Source organism: Artibeus jamaicensis, unplaced genomic scaffold (genome assembly GCF_021234435.1).
Source record: "Artibeus jamaicensis isolate MK-2021 breed Jamaican fruit bat unplaced genomic scaffold, CSHL_Jam_final contig_851, whole genome shotgun sequence".
Lineage (NCBI taxonomy): Eukaryota > Metazoa > Chordata > Mammalia > Chiroptera > Phyllostomidae > Artibeus > Artibeus jamaicensis.
In genome coordinates this window covers 3,333,839-3,358,389 of record NW_026521986.1, presented here as the reverse complement: position 1 = coordinate 3,358,389, position 24,551 = coordinate 3,333,839, and the positions used below count along the sequence as shown (strand labels likewise).

Sequence of the window (24,551 nt, the reverse complement as noted above, 5' to 3'; positions counted from 1 at the left end):
CCCCTCTAAAGATAAATAAATAAAATCTTTTAAAAAAACGTGATTTTTCAAAGGGAACCAAAAATTAAGTCTTGTGATTATGTCTTGCTTAAGGTGTCACATACAGTTTTAAAGTTATAAAATTATGAAAGTTTGTGATTATGGACCACAATAAAAGCAAGTTGAATTACTTAAAAGTTGGTTTGCTTATCAAGATTCAAAATACAAAAGACCTCGGCCCTCCCCCCCGCCCCAGGAACAGGTTACCTTTGCTTTTCTCTCTCCTAAGCGCCAAGGGCCCTTCTTCTGCCTCTGTAACTTGTTTCCTGAGTCTACCAGGCCCACCTGGCTCACTTCTACTACCCATGACTTTCTAAATAAACTTTCTCTCATAATTTGAAAAAAATTAATTACAAAATAATATTAAAAAACCTAAATGAGATTGTTTACTTTAAATTTCCTAGTAAATTAGGTCTGCTTCTACTGACAAAATGAACTTGTGCGTTCCTTTAACCATCATGCTAGATGCTGACGATCAGGCTCAGTTCTAAAGGACTTCAGAGTTTAGTGGGGACACTAACTTGCGAACAAATCACTGTATTACGTGATAATAACAAAATGAATATACAAAGTACTATGGGAACACAGAAAAGCCAGGAATGTCTTTTATTTTGGGAAAACTGGCATATAAGCAGAGTCTTGAAAGATGAAAAGGAACGGGCACAGCCCTGGCCGAGTGGCTCAGTTGGTAGGAGCGTTGCCCCCTACACCAAAAGGTTGCCAGTTTGATCCCCAGTCAGGGCACATACCCATGTTGCAGGTTTGATCCCCAGGCTGGGGTGCCTATGGTAGGCAACCAGTCAATGTTTCCCTCTTTCACTCTCTCTCCCTCCTTCTCTCTTTCTAAAAAGAAAAACCAGTAAAAACATATCCTGAGGCGAGGATTAAAATACATACCTACTAGGTCTCTCTGGAAAAATCCCAGCCCTTGTTAACATAATGATAAAGGTTTGTGTGACACAGATGTAACCTGGCAGCCAAGGAGAGTGGACTGAAATTCACATGCATGAATGGCCACTTTACTATACCAGTCAGTGAGGGTGGTAGACACTTTGAGTGAGCATGCGTACTGTGTGGCCATCACATTCAAAATGACCGAGCAAGTAGAGCAATGAATCTGCATGAAACTTTGCTTTAAGTTTGAACATTCCTCCGCAGTAACTACCTGAATGATTCAGAAGGCAGCAACTACGGGCAACTGGCGACTGGCAGCTTCATCACAACCAGGTGCCCACTCATGCAACATGTATCATGCAGAGTATGTTGAGGAAATATCAAATCAAACAGGTGACTCAGCACCCCTACAGCCCAGATTTGATGCCCTGTAACCTCCAGCTTTTCTCAAAATTAAAATCACCTTTGAAAGGAAAGGGCTTTCAGACCATCAATTAGATTCAGGAAAATATGACAGGGCAGTTGATGGCGATTAGGAGAACCATGTGAGGTCCCAAGGTGCCTACTTTGGAGGGGCCTGAAGCATCATTGTCCTATGTACAATATTTCTTTTATATCTTCTGTAATAAATGTCTCTATTTTTCATATTACATGGTGGGATGTCTTCTGGACAGACCTCACATATGTACAAAAGAAATAGGCATGGAAGACATCTGGACTCAGAAAGGAAAACAAGACTACTTAAGAGGGGAAGAGGGGAGGCGTTACACAGAAATAAAAACATGAGGTGCTTTACTTATACTCACAAAATTGCTATTGATGAGTAATGTGCACGGCTGATAAATTCTGATTCACTTTGGCCAACTTGACACAACAAATAAGTCACTTCTTAAGGTTATAAATGGAGTGGATCAAGTTTCCATTTTTAAAAATTAGCCAGGCTTTTGGATAAAAATATGCAAATTACATAATAGCATACATCCAAGCTATAGACTAGCAATAATATAAGAGTAGCAAGAAAATGCTAAAACCCCCCAAATAATTTAACTTGAAATTGTTCAACACCAGCTCTGGTACTGATTTCATTTTTCTCATTTCACTATCAAAATGGAAAAGAAAAAGCAATGGTGAAATAAACAACTCACCTAAATCCAAGGACACCAGTATGAGCCATAACATAAGCTAAGCTAAGGATGCCACTTCCCATGATGCCATTCACCAAACTCAACACTGAAAAACCATATGAAACACCGACGGATCCCGGGCTGTGAAGTTCCTGTAAGCACACAAATTTCACAGTGTTAAATGTTTGGATGATGAATTCGAGTTCAATCAAGAAATGGAGAAAAATCTCCTGCAAACTACAGGCATTGCGTGACACATTAGTTGTTCAATCAGCACTGGCTGGTTTCCCTTCCTTCCCTTCTCACCTCCCAGTAGCACTGCTCAAGGAGTATAGTTTCCTAGGAAAATCATCTCCCCCAGTACAGGGTCTTGTGATTGCAAAAGATTAAGATAGGATAGGAATGGGGAGGGGAAGGAGAGCAGCCAGATGGCCTCAGCTCATGTGATTGCTGAAGTGTCCCTGACTCACATCGAGGCTGATGTACTCAACTGCTGCTCTCCAAATACTAGCACTGCAACACTAATTTCTATTTATATAAATGAATTAAGTCCGTCCAACTGAGAGGATGGTAATACCTTGAATGACGGTATAATCAGCAATTCATTTGCTCTGGTGAGGATATCCCTAAAAACACCCTTTCCCAAAGTAGCATTTGGGAACAAAGTCCTAAAATCTGTACAGTCCAGGGACTTGAGTTAAAAAGTCGAGTGCCCATCGTACAGACTTTAGGGTCAGGAAAACGTTAGGTACTTATTACTGGGCCATCTCCACTCCTCCTTCACCGTTAAGGATTTCTGTATAAAGATGTTTACAGTGCCCCAGTGACTAAGTCGAGGAAAGAACAAGTTTGTGACTCTTGGAAAAATCTCACAAGACTGGTAGAGGAAATAGGAAGCTGACAGAGATCTCAACAAACAGCAGTAATCTACGTAACCCTGGGGCTGTGACTCCAGTGGTGCCTGCCGCTACACCTGTTCCACCTGATCCTGCCTGCACCTTTGTCAGTTTTTCTTCCTCTGGCACGTTAGGCTACTATCACACTCATGAACTCCGCCGGACGACACCTGAATCTCTGCTGCTGCCTTTGGGCCTTGGGCCCCGGGCCCCGGGGCCCCAGGCCCCATGCCTCTCTTCCCATGCCATCCTCCTCCTTTTCTCGATCTTATTCGGCAGGCACTTCAGGGGAGCCAGGTCACTGTCCGGGCCAACCAGCTAGCGAAGCCTACTTACGTTGCTTAGCAACGGGCTCAAGTCTTCCGCCTCCGCCTCCGCCTCCTCGGGCTGCTGGGAAGAGATGTACCAGCCCGGCTCCACGTTGATGACCCCCCAGGGTGCCTGCATACTGTTCGCTGGCCGACTACCAGGTCCATCTGCAAAGCTACTATCCCTGCCCTCCTGTCTCTAAGTCGCGCCAGAGGCGGAGCCGAGGGCCGGATCCTTCCGGGTTCCAACACCTTAACGGGACAAGAAAGGAGGGAAGCGACGCGACCTGATGACGTCCGCTCCTCGGCGGCGAACAGTGATGATGTCATCTAGGGACCAACCCCTCCACTAGAGACCCTTTTTCGAGCTGTACCAGAGCATGAGGTGAGGGGTCTGGTCGTGGGTCCCCGAGCAGTTACACCGCGAATTAGAACGGTAATCTCGGTTAGGTGGCGGCTGCGTTGCGCTTTTTAGTTCGCAGGGGCTGAGGCTACCTGTCTGCCTGGGGCTGCTCTCCGCCTCGTGCTGCCTGGCAAGGAAACGTTGCGAGGTCACTCATCATCACCCCGGGTGCTGAGCCTAGGTCCGAATGCTGGATAGTGAGGATCTGTTTATTCTTTTCAGAAGTTTTCTGATTGATCCTTTAGCCACATTTTACAAGGGGGGAACCCGAAACTCATTAAGTAATGTACTAAGCTCACACGGCTGGTTAACTGCTAGACCCAATTTGAACCCTCGAGGTGAAGTTTGATATTTGCTTTACAGGCTTTGGGGCAGAGCCTTTCCTCTTACAACTACTTCTTTGGTATTCCAGAAGGCAAAGTGAATAACTGATACTCTTAATTGCACTCAGTAAAGTCCTCATCCTCCAAATACTGAAACCTCTAGTTACAGGGTAGTTTGTGGCAGTGTAGCAGTATGTTAATAACAGGCTCTGAAGTCAGACCTGAGTTTTAATCCTTGCTCAGACACCTAACAGCAAGGAGACTGGGCGTAACCTATTTCTGAGCTTTGGTTTATTCATTTACAAAATGGAGGTGCAATACCATGCACCTCCCAAGTTGGATATGTGTGTTAAGCATTTAGCTTAGCATCTGACACATTAAGCACCCACAAGAATATCCTAAGAAATACTGTCATTAATAAAGCTGTAAATATAATAACCATTTCGAAAATTCAGAGATGGTCCCCTAACTCAGACCTCAGCCTTCTTCAATTCCAAATGTACTCTGTAGCCAGTTGTGGGTGGAGAGGCTCATTAAGTATAGATAAGGAGGCTGACTGATCACTAAGCCCTCATCCTGGCAGCAGGTGTGTTGAAGGTGCAAATTTATTGTTTACCACTATGAAAGTCATTCTGTCCTGGAAAAGATGGTACACTTCTCACACACACAACTAAAAGTTTTAACCACCAGCATTCAGCAAGTTATGTAAAACTATTTAGATATTCATTATCAGAAACTACTGTAAACATGTAGATTGGTTTGTAGCTTTATGGTTTTTAAATGAATACTTTTTTTTTAGGGTCTTATGGAGGCCATTTGGATTCTTAAGAAGACCCCTCAAACTGGAAAGCTGTAGAGTAACTGAATCAGAATCACCGATCCCACTAGCTTGGACATCACTGATCCAGAAACTTACCAGAGCACCTAGTATTTTCTTGCTGAATCCCAGAAGATTCTCAACCATGCCTGAAATAGAAACAAGTCAGAGAGGTTCAGACTTGTTTTCACCACCCTCTGATGTTCGAGGAATGACAAAACTTGACAGAACAGCTTTTAAAAAAACAGTCACCATCCCAGTGCTTAAAGTGAGGAAAGAAATTGTCAATAAACTGATTCGATCCCTTAAAAGGGCAGCACTTCAGCGCCCAGGCATAAAACGTGTGATTGACGATCCAGAAGATAAAGAAGGCAAACTAATTATGTTGGATCCCTATAAAATGCTTACCAGTGATTCCTTTGAGGAAGTAGAACTCAGTATTTTAAAGCAGCTTAATGTCAGTCCACAGATATCTAAATATAATTTGGAACTAACTTATGAAAACTTTAAGTCAGAAGAAATCTTAAGGGCTGTGCTTCCTGAAGGTCAAGATGTGACTTCAGGGTTTAGCAGGATTGGACATATTGCCCACCTGAACCTTCGAGATCATCAGCTGCCTTTCAAGCATTTAATCGGTAGGTATGCCTTAGTAATATTCCTGTACTAGAAAGCAGTAACAAAATTCTAATTCTAGTTTTTTTTTAAGTGCCAAATTGCAGAAGCAGGACATTTTCTCTCTCAAAGTTTAAGCTGGATCTTAAGCTACGAACCCTGTCTTTTGAGGGCCATTTTGGAATACCCTTTCCAGAGTCATAGCAAGCTTTGCCGAGCAAGTCAAGCTTTTGTGTACACAGTGCATAAGCATAGATAACAGTTGAATCACTTGCTTTGGCAGATTTCTCTGGCAACTTGTCACTTTGGTACACAGGCCTTATTAAGCCCCAGGACTATGCTGAATGGTGGGTTTCATAAATTTGAGTGTTTTATGTCAAAAATGCAAGACACTATTTACTCACACTTTCACAGATTCAACTAACTGAGCCTCTTCTATCAGCACTGTACTTTGTCTTCAAGTGCTCCGAGTCTTTCAGGAATGGTGCTTGCGTAGGTTGTACCGCTGTAGCTGCAGGTTTGAGCCTGGACCCTTTATTCTTTGGGATAAAAGAGGGGTACCAACTAATCTAAATTGCCCTTGTCCTTGTATGAATATTTAATGTCCATGCATTCTGAAGATTAATTATTTTAATATAGAGTAATTGTCAGAACTTATGGGAATTATTTTCAGCTTTAAAATATAGTGCTCAGTATTTTGCATGAGTAGGATTTCAGAAATAGGCTGTTATGCACTTCCTTTGTTTTATTGATGGCAAGGGCTGGTAATGCTTAGTGATAACATAATAAATACTGAAGCAGATCCTTGTAATTATGATGGGGTACAAATGTCAAGTCTAGGTTTTCCTATGAATTATTGCCTGTCATAACACAAACATTACATTTGCGAATCCTGTTTTCTAAACTCTCTTTCATAAGGGGGCACTCATAGAAGAAAAGTGAAACAGTTTCATGTGGGGCAATTTTTAAACTTTTATTATAAACTTTCAGATTACGTTTTTTTTAATTTGATTCTTTATTTCAAACTAACTTCAGTACTTTCAAAATTGAGTTCTGATACCTGAAGCAGGACAGGATAAGAACAATGATTGAACAGAGTTTATTGATATCATATTCAAAATCAGGTATCTAATTATTGGAGAAATTAGACAAATCTGGTTGTACTTCAGCATATCTGTATTATTGAGTACTTTTTATTAACTTACAAATCAAGTTATTTTTCCTTATGCAATGAGATAGCATGTAGATTCTTACTGACTTTTTTAACTGCTGACATAAAAAGTAGACTTCAATTAAAAGTCATCAGTATACCATTTCTGGTGTATTTATTACCTTTGTAGCTTTTTCTGCTGCAGCAAATATTTGACAAAAAGAGCAATTTAAGTAAATGAAAATTTTATCTAGTTCAAAACATTATTTTGCTGGTATATATTTCCAAAGTGGAGGCATGTATTTCAAGTACAGAGTAAAACAAACATTTGGTTTGAGGCCAGTGGCCACAGGGCTGCTGATTTCTGAGGCCATTTGTTGCCAAGGTCCTTACAGCTCTTTCTGTTCTTTACCGATTCCCTATGGTCTGCCTTTTGCTTACTGTAGTATTGCTACATTTGAGATTTAGTAAAAAAACATGGAAAAATTTAGGTAGACCTCAACTCCTCAAAACTATTTCCTTAAAAATGTACCCATGCATTTTTTGTGTGTTTGTATTAGAAGCTGTCAGACATTAATTTTAGTAATCTATTGAATTTTTAGAGTTGCATGCCATTTTACACAAATTAGATGCAGTTTTTATCTATAAACAAAAAAAGTTCATTTCCATTTTGTATTTATGGTTTTAGGGGTTTTTTTGCCATCAACAGGCAATATTTGTTACGAATTCTCATCTTTTCTTTTAGGCCAAGTTATGATTGACAAAAATCCAGGAATCACTTCAGCAGTAAATAAAATCAACAGTATCGATAATACGTACCGAAATTTCCAAATGGAAGTGCTATCTGGTGAGGAGAACATGATGACCAAGGTATGGAGTATTTCATTGTCTCCTAGTATATCAAGATGAATGTTTGGAATCAGAATAGATAATAAAGATTAAAATATTTTTATTTTTTATATATATTTTTTGTTGCCAGTTTTTTTATGTTATTTTATTTATTTATCTTTAGAAGGGAAGGGAAGGAGAGAGAGAGAGAAATATCAATGTATGGTTACTTCTCATGCATCCCCTCCTGGGAACTGGCCCCTGCTAGGAATTGGCCTGCAACCCAGGCATGTGCCCTGATGGGGAATCGAACCGCAATCCTTTGGTTCGCAGGCCCGTGCTCAATCCACTGAGCTACACCAGCCAGAGCCTATAATATTTTTAATACCCAGTATTCAGTATGTGAGGGTGTGAGCATTTAATTACACAACTGATGGGAGTTCAACTTTGATGCATTCAGGAAGAGTGTATGGTAATACATTGCAATTTTGAATAGGTGTGTCCTTTGACCTAGCATTCCAGTTACAGGAAGTTATTCCAAGGATATAATTAAAGAAAACTGTAATGATGGATATACTGGATTTTTCGCCATTATTTTTATATTAACAAAATAAACTAATGGAGTTCATTAGTAGAGAATTTATTAAATTCTGGCATAACAATACAATGGAAGTCCATCATTAAGGATTATCTAACTCCTTATTAAAATTGCCATTGACAGATGAAGCAATAAAGAAGCAAGGATATAACATAGTCCATTTTGACTAAATACCTATATAAATGTGCACATACATCAGAATGTTAACAGTGGGCATATTTTTATTTGATGTAGTTATTGGCAACCTTTGTTATAATCTTTATATCTTGATGTTTATGGCCACACAAATTCAAATGCATGTTATTTTAAGTATAGTATTATTTCTCCATAACTTAATAATATTAAAATATTATTGGGTTGGCTAAAAAGCCCATGTAGGTTTTTCCATAAAAGAAAAGACATTTTTCATTTTCATCAGTAACTTTATTGATTTGGATATTTTGACTGTGTCAGCCATCTCCCACATGGTATAACGTTAGTCGTTCTCAATTAATGTCTTGATTTGATCACTATCAACTTGAACTGGTAAACCCACTGTGAAGAGTCACCCAGTGAGAAATCTCCAGCACAAAACTTCGCAAACCACTTTTGACACGTTTGGTCAGTCACAGAACCTTCTCCATATCCTGCACAAACTTTTTTGTGTGTTTCAGTTGTGTTTTTACCTTTCTTGAAATAATAAAGCATAATATGCCAAAAACGTTGTGTATTTTCTTCCATCTTCAATATTAAAATGGCTACCCCCCAAATTCACCAATTTTGATGTTTTTTTAATGCATACTGATATGACAGCTGTCATAATGCAGTCTAACAAAATTGTTTCGATTGAAGTTAAAGACAATTAAATACTACTAGAGCCATTATATGACTAGAAAAAACCAAACGAACTTTTTGGCCAACCCAATAAAATACCATTTATTGCACATTTACTGTTAGGTTCTGAGCTAAACACTTGATATGTAACAAATCTTATGAAGCCCACAAGATAACGATGGTTATTTTTAATATCCTCTTTGTGCAGATGAAGTAACAAGGAATGATTGGGCAGGGTGTTTAGAGCCAGGCTGCTGACTCCAGAGTCCATTTATGGTCTTTCCCTGTATACCCAGCCCCCACTGCCTACTACTTGTGTATAATGTATGAGGGGCGTTATGGGAAGTGAAATTTGAATGTGAATCCTTTAGTAATACTAGTGTTTACTTCAGCTGGCATTAAGGCGTACCCTTTGGTCATGCTGATTGAGCATCGTGCATGTTCTTCACCTGGTCCTGACTCTTAGGGAACAGGTAACATCATCATCACCCTTAAGAGAAAATCTAAAAGTTCTGAGAAACTTCTGTAATTTTAGGAATGCCTTACCATTGATTCCCTAAATCATAATGTTTGTTCCTAGGACATCTCTTATACCTAATAATTTTACCATAAAATAAATGTTAAAAATTAGTGTAATTTCTGTGTTCCAAATAACATTGGACTTTAAAGTCAAGTAACATTTAACTTTAACTTTAGGACTCATGCAAAATTTAAATATGTGTATATTGTGAGTAAAATGATTCCTGAAAGTGAATTTGCCAGAAATTAATGCTAAGGGAGTGAGGTATCAAAGACAGCATGAATTAAATCAGAAAGATTAAATTAGATCTGTTCCTCACTTTAAGGACCTTAGAAGGGAAAAGCAGACAGGAAATTTTAGGGAAAGCAGTCACAAGACATATTGAAACCTCCCAGGTTATATACCCAGAAAGACTTAGTTGGTAGAATCATGAGGAAACATTTCCAACTCTGGAACCTTAATAGTATCTCCATGGCATCTGATGTGGTTAAGAGAGGAGGAAATGTACAAATATGGAATTAAAGTCCATAAAAGTAGAATGTAGAAGACATGTCTACCAGATTTATAGGGCTTGCTGGCCTTTGATTTTTTATGAATTAAAATTGGGAAAGGAGAAAATAGGAGAATGATTTGTTCTACACACTGGTTCTAATTTATAGATGTGAAACTTGTAGAGTCCCAGTAACTACCTAAAAACGTAGCAAAATATCTGAATATTGAATGATGCATGACACACCTGTCGTGCCTCCCTCTTACAAACGGAAAACTAAACAAGGAGGAAAGCTTGTTTGCCATGTGGAAGTGCTGTCTGCAACTCAGCTACCTACCAGGAGGATACATGTAGTGTGTTTCAAATTACAGGTTTTTTCCTCCCCTTCAGGTCAGCCAGTCAATTGGCCTATCTGAAAAATTCCTCATGTGATCTGGGAACCATTTTGTGGCCCTTTAGGATGGATGAGATAGGGAGCCACTTGACTTTGAAAAGATGACTCTTCATGAAAAAGTCTAATGCAGGATATTAACTGGCCTCAAGTACAGCATAAACACCAGAATTCTAATTAAAATGCCTTCAAATGAACTGTTATTTGCGCTTAATAGTGTAGGAAATTGAAATGTGTGTCTGTGCATGGGTGCATGTATCCGTATATGCGACTGTGATTTCAGACTAGGCAGGTTAACCAAGAGCTTAATATGTTTTTCAGGTTCGAGAAAACAACTACATCTACGAATTTGATTTTTCAAAAGTCTATTGGAATCCCCGTCTCTCTACAGAACACAGCCGCATCACAGAACTTCTTAAACCTGGAGATGTCCTATTTGATGTTTTTGCTGGGGTTGGGCCCTTTGCCATTCCAGTAGCAAAAAAAAACTGCACTGTATTTGCCAATGATCTCAATCCTGAATCCTATAAATGGCTCTTGCACAACTGTACATTAAATAAAGTGGACAAAAGGGTTAAAGTCTTTAACTTGGATGGGAAAGACTTCCTCCAAGGACCGGTCAGAGAAGAGTTAATACAGCAGCTGGGACCACTGTCAAAAGAAAGAAAACACTCTGTGCACATTGTCATGAACTTACCAGCAAAGGCGATCGAATTTCTCGGTGCCTTCAAATCACTTCTGGATGGGCAGCCATGCAGCAGTGAGCTCCTTCCCATAGTACACTGTTACAGCTTTTCCAAAGATGCTCGTCCTGCTGAGGATGTGCAGCAACAAGCTGAAGCTGTATTAGGCATTTCCTTGGATGCGTGCAGTTCGGTTCACCTTGTAAGAAATGTGGCCCCTAACAAGGAAATGCTGTGCATCACCTTTCAGATCCCGGCTGCTGTGCTCTACAAGAACCACACCCTAGATCCAGGTGAGCAATGTCTGGGAAATTAAATGGACACTGTAATACCTTTCATGTACCTTTCTTAACCTGTATATTATTTATTAAGTTCGGAAGAGGTTCAGCTAATTCTAGGTAGATATTTCAGTTTAGGACCCCTTGCCATTTGCAACTAGTTTCTCCCAGTGTAACAAAGTTTAGTATGTCACACTGTTCAAAGTACAAGATTATATTATTTCATTAAAATAATAAATCTACAGGAATGTTACTATTTCATATATAAGTTGAATGCATTAAAAACCTTTAACATGCCTATATTATTTGCTTTTTTAAAGTATTCTCGCATGGTAAGTATCTTATCTGATACAGCTTTTCTGGATTTGTTACAGAGAGTCATGAAGACCCTCCACCCCTTAAACGCCAGAGGACAGGCAAAGCCTTCTCAGAAGAAAAAACAACAATTGCTTAAATCACTTACTAGAAATGTTTTCGCCATCTCCCCACTAGATTTTGTAGTGAAATATGTTTGATTTCATAAAATTTTAGCATTTAGTTACCTTAGTACTGAAATGTTATATTTCACCCATGCTAGCTTATAAATCAAGGATTATCAAATTAAAGTTTAAATGAAATTAAGTCTACTGAACATCTTTATTAGCTAAATTATGCTATATAACTCATTTTATAACCTAAATTATTTAAGTAAGTTTAAATATGTCTGTCTCTTGGGAAAATAGACTTTGAAGGTAAGGTAACTGCATGCCAACTAGGAAAGCTCTAATAATAACACTTTGCGGTGCTGTAGCTAAGTTTTATGTGGTACTCTTGTCTGGTGTCACTATAAAAGTGATAACCATTAGATTATTCAGATCAGGGACAAGCACACAATGCCTGGCAGGTCAGATCATGAGCTGACAGATGTTACAAATAACTGCTCACTTCTTGTTTACCTGAGGCGTTGGTACTGAGTTTGAAGTTTCTGAAGAATCAGCCCCTGAATATTCTTCATGAAACACCTACCAGTGAGTATTTTCAAAGAAGTTGAGAAAACTAACTCTGTACAACCTGAAGTAGGATCTGCTAAGATATTCTGATGGTGGTAAGACCTAGTTGGAGAAATGTACAAAGCTTGTGAAAATGTGGTGTTTAAAACCTATGCTTATTTACTATCTCACAAGCAAGTACCTTACAGAAAATTTTTTCATCTGTCATATGTTACTGAACCAGTAGCGTCCAATGGTAAACTTCATTTGTTTTCATGGACTTGAACCATTTCGTAGTTCTTGGATTCTGTCAGAAGTTGAAGCTGAATTTCTTGACTTGTTTGATTTAAATTTGCTTTGCTTCATAATTATAAAGTTTGATTGCAATTTTTTTTTGAAATCAGGGTCAAGAAGAACCAACCTTAAACACTATTCTTACAACACTGAACAGCTTTAGAAATTAGCTTTTGCTAAAGGTCATAATATTTCTTAAGATTTAGCAAACGTAATGTGAAAATGCACTGCAGTAGTCATTGCAGCAGACATCTGAATCTCAATATCCTGTGCTGTGCTTTCTCATGCTACCAACTCACGATAAGACAGTGAAGACTTCCCTTCTCACACAGATTAGCAGTGGATGTACTTTCTGGGTTCAGCATTTTGGGGACCTTCGTACAAATGCAAAGGAAATTTCCCTATTTCAGAACACATTCAACTACATTAGAGCTTCCATCTAATCGATTGAAAGTCAGTAATGCTGTATGTAATGACATGCTGAAAAATAGATACCAAGGGAAGAATAATAAGAGTTTTACAAATGCCTTCTCAGTGATGAATATGCTTAGAATCATACGCTTCTGGATTGGTATCAGTATTAGGCAGTATCGATCTGTGTTAAAAGACATTTATGTAAAGGTGAAGTGTGTAAAATCTCATTGCAAATAACCATTAACAGGTGATAATTTACAGTTGACTTTAACGGGAAGAAACATTTAGAACTCTGATTAAAGGGAATGTTATTCCTCCAAAAAAGGGCATTACAAAAAATATACTGTTATATTTGGAATTTTGTTAATTAAAAAAACTATACCAATTTATCTCTTGTTATATAAGTGCTCCCACTTTAATGCTCTCAATTTTGCCTCTTAGCCCACAAAGCCTAAAATATGTACTGTCCAGCCTTAGAGAAAGTTTGAGGACCCTTGATCTAAGTCATTAATTACAAACTCCAATGCCTTCAAAGGCCAGGCAGGTAACATAAATAGATGAAGACAAGACAATAAATAATAAAAAAGTAGTAAGGAAGTAATGAATTGGAGTCTTTATTCCTTATCTAAATGCGCTTTAATCTGTTTTGAAATTCAACCCAACCTGTCCTCTGCCAGAGCTTGAGGGCTGATTCAGCCAAGGATTGCTAGTTTGGGACTTATTTTCTTCACCTCCCTGCCCTCCCAGGGAGAAGTAGGTCAGTGGTCAGCAAACCTTCTGTAATGGGCCAGATTGCAGCTTCTCATTCTGCCGGCAGCAGCCCAAAGGCAGCCACAGACAACACACAAACACTATGTTCCAAAAACATATCTATTTATGGATACTAACATTTGAATTTCATATGCTTTTCACACGTTAAAAAGTTTATTAAGCCTGGCTTTTTTCAAACTTGAAAAGAAGGTAACACCACTCTTAGCTTACAGAGCATACAGGAGCAGGCAGCGGCTGGGTTTGTCCAGGGGTCAACAGTCCCCCCCTCTCCTTATCTAGATGAAGAGAATTAATTAGCAAGTAGGAATAAAATTTTCTTGTAGTACGGTACATGGAGTGTGGGTTCAAATGATGTTCTTATTTGTCCAAGTGGTAAGATCCCTGCCTCCATTTAGTCTTGCCTCAATTAGAGAAAATATGCAGCATACAGTTGGAAAGATAACACAATCCTTGCTTAAATGCTTCTATTAACATTTCAACCCCTCCCCTCTTTTCCCTCCGGGGTGGATACATGAACATGTCATTACTTCGTTATTTAAATCTATGCCCTCCCCAGAGGTGACACTTGGTAACTGAATTCTTTTTTTTTTTAAAGATTTTATTTATTTATCTTTAGAGGGGAAGGGAAGGAGAGAGGGAGAGAAACATCAATGTATGGTTGCCTCTCGTGCATCCCCTGCTGGGAACTGGCCTGTAACCCAGGCATGTGCCCTGACTGGGAATCAAACCACGATCTTTTGGTTCACAGGCCTGCACTCAATCCACTGAGCTACCCCAGCGGGTAACTGAATTCTTAATGAATCCACTAAAAATCACAGAAAGTTTATCAGATACAATTTTTGAATTTTGTTAATTTTTGACAAGTCTTGTGTGGCCCCAATTTGAAATGATTATCTGACCACCTGTTGACATCCTAAAGACTACTTCTAAGAGAAGCTTAGATCAAATATTTGTTGAATAAAATTAAGGAATACTGAGTAAAAATGGATCCTAATGATGATGTAAGTGTATTAAGTGCCATTCACATCTGCTTAACTGGGAGTGTGATAGTTAACCATGTTCTACATAATGAATTTCTTCAAACTCCTCTCAAGGAATTCAAGATTATTTAATTGATGCCATTTATATCATAAAAAACTAGAAAGTTGATCTACAAAATTTCTTGGAGTCTTAAGAAGTTTCCTACTCAGACTTGATTTTGAAAAGGTATCAAGTCTGACAGTCATCTCTGGAGCACAGACTGGTGTTTGACTGCTTGGGTTCAAACCCAAACTCTGCGGGTCACTTACCCTTCCCAGGGCTCAGCTCCTCCATCTGTTAAAGTGGGTAAAATAAGACCAGCACTGCTGTAAGGATTAGAAAACGCACAAAGCAGCAAGCATGGTGCTTCTTGACACATGCGCAGTAGCTGGCTGTTATCTTTCTGTGCTCGTGTTCTAAAATGTTAAAAGACTTAATTCATGTAGTTGAAAGACTTGTACAACCTTTTGTCTCAGAGGGGACAGCGCTGGAAGGATAGGGACTGACCTCATCAATTTAGAATATTTCTGTTATTTAGTCAATTGCTCTCGTTAGGTTATCTTTCACCGTTCCTTTTAATCTAATAGGATCATTTAACAACTTCTAATTCGGCTTATTGAACAAAACATGGCAATAGTAGGGGTAAAATATTTACAAACATATAAAAGTTTTGTACTTTATTTGCCAAGTCAAGTGCAGGCAATTCCCACAATAAGAAGGTAGGCTCAAAAGTCTCAAAGCTTTTGAAATATTCCATGAATAGGTTAATTCCATTTAAATATGTCATGCAAGGTATTGAGAACTAGCAATATGTTTATTTTTAAAAGACTGGATACCTAACTGGCCGCTGAGTAGAGCAAAGCCTTAGTGCTATATCCAAAATTCTCACTGTTCTTCGAATAGATTTATGCATTCTACTGAAAATGCTAATCCTGAGTTGGGGAATACCAGTAGATATATAAATCTAGACTTCAAAACAAAACAAAAAACCTGTTACCTAGTTCTGGCTTTTTACTCATTTGTGTATATGACCTTAGCCTACCCAGTTATTCGATGCCTCGGTTTTCTCAATTTTCAAAGATAACTGGAAGTACTGGAAAGATGAAGATGCACTCCTGAAATTAATGCCTGTTTAGTCAAATAAGATGGGGTTGTTACATAAGGATCCCAACCTAATGTAACCGACCTTGTTTCACATAGCGTTCCACCCATAAAATTAACATCTGTTGTAATGGAGATTTGATAGGAAATCCCTTAATTTGCTTGAGAAACTCTGACCCATACCCAGTGGCCTACATAACAGAGTAATAGGTTGAGATCCTACAAATATCCATCCTATCCACATCTAAACTCTTCAAGCAAAATCGTGGATATACTGAAAGCCTCTGAAGTGTCAACAGAAACTACATTGGAGTCTCATAAGGAAATTTCATTTAAAGTGTATCCATTCCACAGTCTCCAGGGTTTCATCATAAAGTGAGTTCACTTTTGAGGTGAAAGGCTTCATTTAAGTATTAAATTTTATTAACTTAGTTCTTTGCATTTCTCATTAAAGCAAGTTAATACTCTTCCCTAGTTTATCCTAAGTGTGGTTCATGGCTGGAAACTTTAACCTTGATCAAGGTTTGTCGCACATTCCACTGCTCAAAACAGGCGCTGAGTCTTAATATTGAGAGTGACATTATCACAGGTCAGGTTTTACTTGCCATAACCTGCCGGTAGAAGGAAATATATCCACTTGTCTGAACTAGTATTAAGAAGACATTGGGAGGGCAAAAAAAGGAACATTTTATGAGAAGGAATAATAGACTTGCATATTAACACTAAATGTCGTATTCAAAATACACATTTTGAATGTGTATTCAAAAAACACATTTTATAATGTGTTCAAGTGAAATACTGTAAGAAGAGAAAAACCACAAAACTTAACATAAAGTCTAGCTTTATTTTAAAAAACATTTTACAAGCCTGTCAACCTCAAATATACATGGGTAAATTATTCATATCTTCCATCAGAGGAGGCTTCCAGCTTCAAAAATAAATCTGTTTCCACGAATATTTATCCACTCTATCGCTCAGCTTAGTTCTGAAACAGTCTCTCCATAAACACTTTCACACAGCTGCTACGGTGGGACTGTTGTGCAGCTGCGTACGGTTGCAGTTTTACAAGTCTGCTTTACTTCTGCAGGCTCCCTCATTCTGCTCCCAAGTCCAAACCTTACAAAGAAGAAATGGAGGTTAACGGGCCTGCCAGAAAAGCCCACTGAATGCATCCTGTAGCGCTCTGTGACAAGCAAGAGAAGAGGTGTAGCCTCCCGCAAGGTCCTGGGGAGAGGCAGCTCTGACATGGTTCAAATACCTAAACAAAACAAAACAAAACAAAAATGTAGCATGATATAGCAGGCACATAAAAGTTGGTAACATTTTCTAAAAGCAGGAGTAAAGCTGTGGATTGGGAAAAGGGGCCACACACTAAACCTGACGGGCTCAGGTAAGGGATCCTTGGTGGGCCTTACATCCTTAGAGACCTAAAGTAGCCACACAGGATGGTTTGAAATGAAAACTTCCTAACTAAAGGCTAGCCATGACGGGCAGTCCTGCCCTACTCCCTCAACAAAGGTCAGTCTTTACCTGAATGATGCCTGGCTATTGTCTTTTTGCATCTACTGTAACAGGAATGTGAGGGTAGTTTCCTTTTTCCAGACCCCTTAGGGCACGATCTCCCACCTGAGCACAGCCCACAAAGCCCCTCATTATTGTTATCATGTTAATTGTAAACTGTTAACTATCCTATACCCACCAGATGTTAAAAAAAAAAGCATGTCTATTCGTTACATTGTATCTAATCCCAGGTTTCCCTGTTTTGCTCTCTCCCACCTTCCTATCTATCACCAATGGATTCCATGAACCCCCTTTGTACCTCCTCATTTGTAATGTAGAATAAGGCGCAAAACTACCACTCTCTGGAGCATTTTCGCAGTCCGTTGACATTTAGCTTCCCAGCAATTTTCATCAGTTTGGCTCAAATAAACTCATAAAAATTCTTAGAGGTTTGGCTGACATCAACGGCAGATTCAAATCCCAAAGAGGAATTTGGATTTGAAATGTACATCATGAGAGAAAAACGCTGGTTTTAGATGAAGGTTGACCCAATGCTGAGGGATGATATGGGGAATGTTCTCTGCCAAATGCTGTGTTTGGAATATCAAGAGCATAAAGATCTTTTTCTGACAGTTCAAACTTAAGTCCATTTCAATTAATTTTGGTCTGAAGTGAGACTTTTCTCTAAATCATTGAGGTGTCTTTCAGTAGTCTGAGCCGCCAACCAACCATGGGTTTTGTTTCCCAGAGGAAATAATCCGCTCTTTGCTGAGAAAGAATGGTTCTCTCCAGTTCTTCAAGAGCTTTGGCTGACTTTCTAGAGGTCTCCAGCTCTTCAGCTACATGCCTGATATCTTCATCTGCTTAAGAAAGTTGTCCCTCTTTCTCTTAACAAGTAATTTTTTTCTGTTAATTTCCTGTAGTATGATTTCATTTCTTGATCAGTCATTTCTTTAAGTTTTTGCCAAAGCTTCTGATTCAAGACATTCATCTCATTTTCTGACTGCAATGATACTTGTTCAGTCTGGAGATTTTTAATACACTCTATAAGCTCTTCCTTTCTTTTGTCTACTTCAATTAATTCAATGTTATGTTTGGTTTCTTTCTCCTAGGGTTTTTAAAGAAGCCTTTAACTTAGAAGCATGAATCAACATTCTTCAAAGCCCCTACTGGCTAACAGTGCACCATTTTCTGAATCTCTTCATTTCCAATTCCAAGTTATCATCTGTTAAGTCTTCTCTAAGGACAGCAGCCCAATCTTGCATCTTTAGATCTGATTTGCTTTCTCACATAGAACTTGTTTTCCATATACTTTGGAGTCTTCAAATGTTACTTTGTTTAAGTTTATTCACTCGTTCTTTCTGTTCTTCAGATTCTTGTAAATACTGTTTCTGGCTTTCCCGAAGTTGGGGATTTTCACTCCAACCATCTTTTATAGCTATCTTAAGTTATTCATACATTTGAAATATTTTGAAGGTTGTTTCAACTTCAGCTACTTGTGATTTGAGTGATTCTGATTCATCTTATAAGGACTTTGTATCATTTTTGAAATATCTACCACCAATTCATCCAATTCAGAATGTTGAGATTTCTCTTCCTTTAACTCTTCTTCTAGAAAGAGTCTTTCTTCCCTAAATTCAGATTTGAAACTGTTTGGGCTTTTCAGACTGCCTCCAAATTTTGAGTTTCTGTTGACTCCTCAAAGCTGGAATGCTTTAATGACTCAGCCTTCATACTCTTTCTGTGTGAGGCTAAATTTTTCAAATACTTAACGTTTTTCTTTCTTTAGTGTAGAAAGTTCTACAGCAAACAAGCTTTTTTGTGCTCTCCACATACAGCCGGCTTCTAATCATTCGAAGACTTCTCCCCCAAAAATAAAATAAAATAAAATAATTCAAGAGCAAAAAATTCAACAATGGCTACACGTCAGCAATTCCCATGGGATTGGGGCTTTTTCTCATATCTTCAGGCAATGCGGCAACAACCTTGGACAGCTTTTCCAGGACTGGCCCCAAGTACAGCTGAGTAGCAGTCGTGGGCTCCTCCATGGCACCAAGGCTACTGTGGATACAGCGGCCACAGCCATGGCCAGGCTGGGCCACAAACAGCAGAGAACACGCAGCTGCGTCTGTCTAGAACCCAAACCTGCGGAGGCAACCGAAACAGACCACTGTGGAGCAGGCTGCAGCGGGTTGCTGAGGGGATGGAGCCTAAAGGCCTCCACTGTCCACAATGTCCACTGGGGATCCTCAGCCCCTATGCTGCTCTTTTGAGTCCAGATGATCCAGAGGTTGGAGCCTGTCCTGCAAAAGCCTGTGACTTGCCCTCTGCTCCCCGCCTCACCCCCGAGTTTGGTTTTTGCTAGGCCAGGCGGGAGGCGGGACACAGTAAATTTCCTCTCTTCCCAGGAGGTTCCTAGACACATCCTAGGAGTTCTTCTAAAAGGGGCTGAAGCTCGGAGCACGTGGAGAAGCCTCCCACCTTTGTAGGTCCAGAAGATCAGGCCCAAGGAAATGGGATTTGGCCTCTGCAATGTGGTGTGGGCAGCTCAGACCTGATGAAGACGACCACCCTTCAAGGCCCCACCCCCACCAAGCTGCTGGACACGGAGGCAGTGAGGCTTCTCCTGGAGACACTTCCGCACAGCCTGGTTGAGTACCACGTGACCCTCCGCGCAGAAGCCGGTGCTGGACTCAACCCCAATCCGCAGCATTTTCCTCTCGCAGCCCCACAAAAGCCTTCTATCTGCACCCCACAGAAGCCCTGATCATATCCTGGGGCACGCTGCTGGTCCAGGAAAACCAGCCACCGCCTGCATTCCGGTTAGAAGTGGCCTGGGCCTGTGTGTCCTGCCCAAATTTCTAAAAATATAAGTATTCCATTGTTTTTACATTTTCTCTCCTGTTGCATGTACCTAAATTAAATACAGACAAGCCATTTGAGAGGGATCTATTATTGTTATTTTAGAGAAGTCACTTTCCAATGATGTGGCAGGATCTCTGACAATTTATTAGCCCTTCAGGCCTATATATTTAACTTACAGAGCACTTATTTATAATGATGAACCCTTAAAGCACAGAGATTGGGAAAACTGCAGCTTTTTTCCATCTTCACTACAAAACGGAGGATCTTTGATTTGACTGCTTCAGTATATTTACATTTACATGGGCAAAAAAGCCATTTACTCATCTTCTTTTATGAATACTTGCTGAGTTGTGTTCTACATTTCCTTTATTCTTTCTTCCATTTGCTATTAGAATGATCATGCCTACTACCATATCATAATTTGTATATTTTTTCTTCTTCTTTAAAAAAATAGGTTACTTTTGTTCAGATTTATTTGAAAGCATTCTTAGAGGTGAACTGTGTGGGCTGTACCCAGATGAAAATGGACCTACTGCCAGTTGCTGTCTTTGAAAGTTTTACCACTACTTACTACGTAACAACTGAGTCTTCATGCGAGTAATCTGATTTCTTCATCATTCACTACGTATCTTAAACCTTTGCAAGTTTTGGGCTTTGGTCTCTCTTTTCCATTCTTCCTACTTTAAATTGCCCAAACCAATCAGATTAAAATATAATCCAGCTGTGAGGGAAGAGTAAGTCTATGTGAATAAAAATTTGTACTCATTGCCAAAAGGATATCACAATAAAGAATGACCTTGGAAGACTGCTCTGTTATACTCATCTGCACAATGAATTCTATCCCTGTTATCAAAAATCACAGATAGGGAAGGCTTGTTTATCCATTCAGCATTTACATATGTCCTGAAACAAATACACAAACAAATACAGGAAGGGAGAGAAAATATTACTTGCTTCAAAATTACTTCAATATTACAAAATAGATTGTCTTCTTTACAGGAAAGGAAAGCTTAGAAAATCACATATCCAAGAAATTTCTGTGACTAAGCCCTCAGTTCAAAAAAATGTCTTAATTAGTAAATACAGAAGAATCTTTGAACAGATCTCAAAAGACAGTATGGCCCTGGCTGGTGTGGCTCAGTGGATTGAGTGCCAGCTGTAAGTTTGATTCCCAGTCAGGGCACATGCCTGGGTTGCAGGCCAGGTCCCCAGTAGGGGGTACGTGAGATATTTCACATATTGATGTTTCGCTCGCTCTTTCTTCCTCCCTTGCCCTCTGTCTAAAAATAAATACTTAAAAAAAGACAGTCTAAAAGACACTTTTTCTTCAATCACACATAATTATTTAGTCATTCAAACTTTCTAACTTGATAAAGGTAGACAAACAGGCTTGGGAAAACTTAGGAGAATCCTAACCAAAGAGAGGCAGCTTGTTAGCCTGACTGCCAGCACTGCTGGAAAACAAACATTTCTAGCTTTGCTTTAATGCCTAGTTTAAGAAACCACATTGTTTCTTCAGGCCTCAGGAAGTAAAGGAGCTTCGCCCACCTTAGAATTAGGGGTATGGCAAATGAATAAATCAGGCACCAGAACATTTTAATAACTTGGAAACTTTTCTACTCATTCATTCAAACTTCCTGTGTGTCAAAGTCTTGATGCATGAGCAACTTATTATTTCCAACATAATAACAAGTCTGTTTTTCATTTGTATCCATGTTTAATAAGGTTGTGTGATTAAAAAATATATGGCGTTATAAGAGACCAAACAGAAAAAGTAGTCCCAGTTAAGACATGGCATAAGCTCCTGGAATTGGCTGTAATTTATTCACATTGCCACAAATCAAGGTGTTAACTCAATTCTTTGCTTCTCTGCCAAGGGTGAAAGGGGAAAGTGTAAGGAAAAGGGAAATTAATATTTACTAAGCAACAGTCTCCAAACTTTCTAAAAAAAAAATCATTGTTCAAGTACAGTATTCTGTCTTTTACTCCTATCCCAGCCCACCCCCCAGTTCTCCCCACCTCCCTCCCATTTCTACCCCCTTAGTTGTTGTCCACGTGTCCTTTATACTAGTTCCTGTAAACCCTCCCCCCTTTCCCCTGAAATTCCCTCCCCTCTCCCCTCTGGTCCCTGTCAGCCTGTTCTCTATTTTGGTGTCTTTGGTTATATTTTGCTTGCTTGTTTGTTTTGTTGTTTAAGTTCCTGTTAAAGGTGAGGTCATATCAAACTTTTTTGATAGTATATTTATAACAGTAAAAATATATTTGAGCATGTATCTCTAAAATCTGTGTACTTGTTTAGAAATTATACACATGTAATATTAGTAACATATCAATTATATATATATATACTATACTAAGTATATTATAAAATATATAATAGAAATATTTAAAGGATGAAATAAAAATACTTAATAATAAGTTTCAATAACTTTTTCCACCTTATATACCCTGGTGGGATGCATCCCACTTTGGAGACTACTGTTATTAAATAGTCATTGTCAAACTCTTGGTAGAACCTTAGGTCTCGTGGAATTTAAGTAAGAATTCACCAAACCTACTTCGTGGTCATAAAAATATCTCTTTATTACCTCCCAGAACACAATAAAATGTCAAACTGTTAAGATTGATGCACGAGAAATGAGGTAAGTGTTAAATCACCTTAGAAAAATCTAAAAATCAAGCTAGAACAGCATAAAATCACTGGGAACTCAATCACTATCAAACAAGTAGTAAGTGAATTAACATTTTTACAGTATCTTGGAAACGCAATGTTCCATTCCTGACACAAGTTTCCAGCTAATTTTTATCCATACTCCAGATAATGCTGTACCACCCTTTTCCCTCTCCTCGGACCCTCAAAAGGAAAGAACAGTCTGGTTTGGCTCCAGTGGCTGTTCACTCACAGCAGAACTCAAGTAACCACAGAGGAATGTCTGTCAGCCTCACAACCCGACTATCATAAATGGGAACTGGTTTTCACAGTGGTAACACAAACCACTAGCCACTAGCTGTTTTGATTCATCACATTTTGGTACAGCTTGCTTCTGGGAAAGTTGAGTCATACCATCTCGGGCTTGGCAATTCAAGCATAAACTTGCAGCGTACATACAGCTTTTTATATGTTATCCTGAGAAACCTGAAACAGCTGCACTGCTGGCAGGAAAACACAGGACCACCAGTAAAATATCCAAAACAGTTGCATCTTTTAATTTATGACTGTGCACTGTTTCCATAAAGAGTATATAAAACAGTTCAACTTTTTATAGGTAAAATGTAATAAACAGTCATACCCACTGATGCCATAAATGTGTAAAAAAAGTTTATTTAAAATGATTAATTAGTGTCTGAAAATAGTGTTTCTTGAACACAGTCATAACCCAGAGCAATGAGCAAATATTTTCAATTTTGAGTTATTAATGCTAAGTTGTAGATTCTCACTGCCAAAACCAAGCCAATTAAAATTTCTTTGCATAGCGCTAAAGAAAATGCATTTCCTTTCTAGCAATCATTTACATGAAACATGTCTGTGAGAATGATTCTTTAAAGACCTGCCTGTTTACATTGCTGGTTTTGATCTCTAGGGCTGCACAAAACAGTTACTGTTAAATATTTCAACCTGTTTTCACCATGGCAACCTACATTAATTCCAATTTTAAAAATAAAACACAGTTCATTCTTGTTATTCAACTCTGGGCTTTATTTTCTAGGTATCTTAACTTAATGTTCTTAAACACTTTAATTATTGTGGTACACCGAAGTATTTTAAAGGATCTGCCACATTGAAACCACACAATGAGAATTTTTGTGTTTTGCCTACTTTTTCACATTAATCCACATCTGTGTTGTTTTAATTCTTTCATGACCATTACAAGTACATCACTGAATAGGATTCCTGGGGTTTCTGGCAGAGGTCAGTATCATTTCATGTACACCTTTATACAACAGAAGGAGGAAGAAGTCTTAGCCAAATTTATTTCCAAAAGTCAAGCTCAGTTGGATTTTGGAGCCCAGAAGTAACTGCTCTGATTATTAGCCAATCCCAGGGCAGCATTTCTGTTTTTCATGGGTTTGTTTTAAATACCTGTAAATCTTATAAGCAGAAACTGGGGGTGGGTGTGTGTGTGCTTATTTTGGTACCCATACCCTTTTATATCATATTTTTACTAAATTCAGACTAAATTCAAAGATTTCAAAATCATACCTTTGATTATTTTCTTAATAAGACTAAAAAAAGTCTGTTTGCAAAAACACATCGAAGATAATTCCTGTGCAGAGGACATCTGATGCCCTAATTTACACTGTGTCTGAAGTTAGTTGCCTTCCTTGGCCACTGCCCATCAAAGTCGCTTTCAAACAGACTTCGGAGGAGGGGGAGGAAAGGAGGCAAGGGCTCCTGGGAGGGGAGGAAGAGAGTATTAAGCACTAGAAACCACACTTGAAGTTTGTTCCTG

The 24,551-nt window shown here is 38.9% G+C and overlaps 3 protein-coding genes and 1 pseudogene across 9 annotated transcripts in view; 1 reads left to right on the top strand and 3 right to left on the bottom strand.

Moving 5' to 3' along the window:
- The window catches only part of SLC38A6 (solute carrier family 38 member 6), a 60,983-nt gene extending 57,477 nt beyond the window's left edge, over nt 1-3,506 (bottom strand). The window contains exons 1-2 of one of the 5 annotated variants that reach the window (XM_037132410.2): nt 3,290-3,506; nt 2,079-2,209 (exon numbers count right to left, since the gene is read on the bottom strand). In XM_037132410.2, coding sequence (XP_036988305.2) covers nt 2,079-2,209; nt 3,290-3,400 — 242 coding nt within the window. In that variant the 5' untranslated portion in view covers nt 3,401-3,506. Of the gene's footprint in view, nt 1-788; nt 883-2,078; nt 2,210-2,993; nt 3,128-3,289 lie in introns of those variants that run through there. The other 4 variants (XM_053673266.1, XM_037132411.2, XM_037132412.2 and 1 more) reach the window with 4 other exon arrangements.
- Nucleotides 3,507-3,542: 36 nt separating this feature from the next.
- TRMT5 (tRNA methyltransferase 5) lies at nt 3,543-14,199 on the top strand. Of its 2 annotated transcripts, none has more exons than XM_037132407.2 (5): nt 3,543-3,646; nt 4,787-5,439; nt 7,312-7,436; nt 10,528-11,182; nt 11,542-14,199. In XM_037132407.2, exons 1-5 carry the CDS (start codon nt 3,642-3,644, stop codon nt 11,619-11,621), a joined length of 1,518 nt encoding a protein of 505 aa, XP_036988302.2. In that variant the 5' UTR covers nt 3,543-3,641; the 3' UTR covers nt 11,622-14,199. The 2 variants fall into 2 exon arrangements, with proteins under 2 accessions (XP_036988302.2, XP_036988304.2); XM_037132409.2 differs by having other exon boundaries at nt 3,608-3,697.
- A 2,360-nt stretch (nt 14,200-16,559) lies between these two features.
- Nucleotides 16,560-24,551, bottom strand: part of MNAT1 (MNAT1 component of CDK activating kinase) — a 178,700-nt gene continuing 170,708 nt past the window's right edge. For both annotated transcript variants that reach the window (XM_037132406.2, XM_037132404.2), the window contains one exon: nt 16,560-16,993. In XM_037132406.2, coding sequence (XP_036988301.1) covers nt 16,873-16,993 — 121 coding nt within the window. In that variant the 3' untranslated portion in view covers nt 16,560-16,872. The remainder of the gene's footprint in view (nt 16,994-24,551) is intronic.
- LOC119039606 (melanoma inhibitory activity protein 2-like) lies at nt 17,030-19,948 on the bottom strand (annotated as a pseudogene).

Excerpts from the sequence above, each read along its gene's own strand:
- TRMT5 (XM_037132407.2), top strand. Across the intron at positions 5,440-7,311 it reads GCCTTTCAAGCATTTAATCG|GCCAAGTTATGATTGACAAA; the intron begins GTAGGTATGCCT and ends CTTTTCTTTTAG. Across the intron at positions 7,437-10,527 it reads AGGAGAACATGATGACCAAG|GTTCGAGAAAACAACTACAT; the intron begins GTATGGAGTATT and ends TATGTTTTTCAG.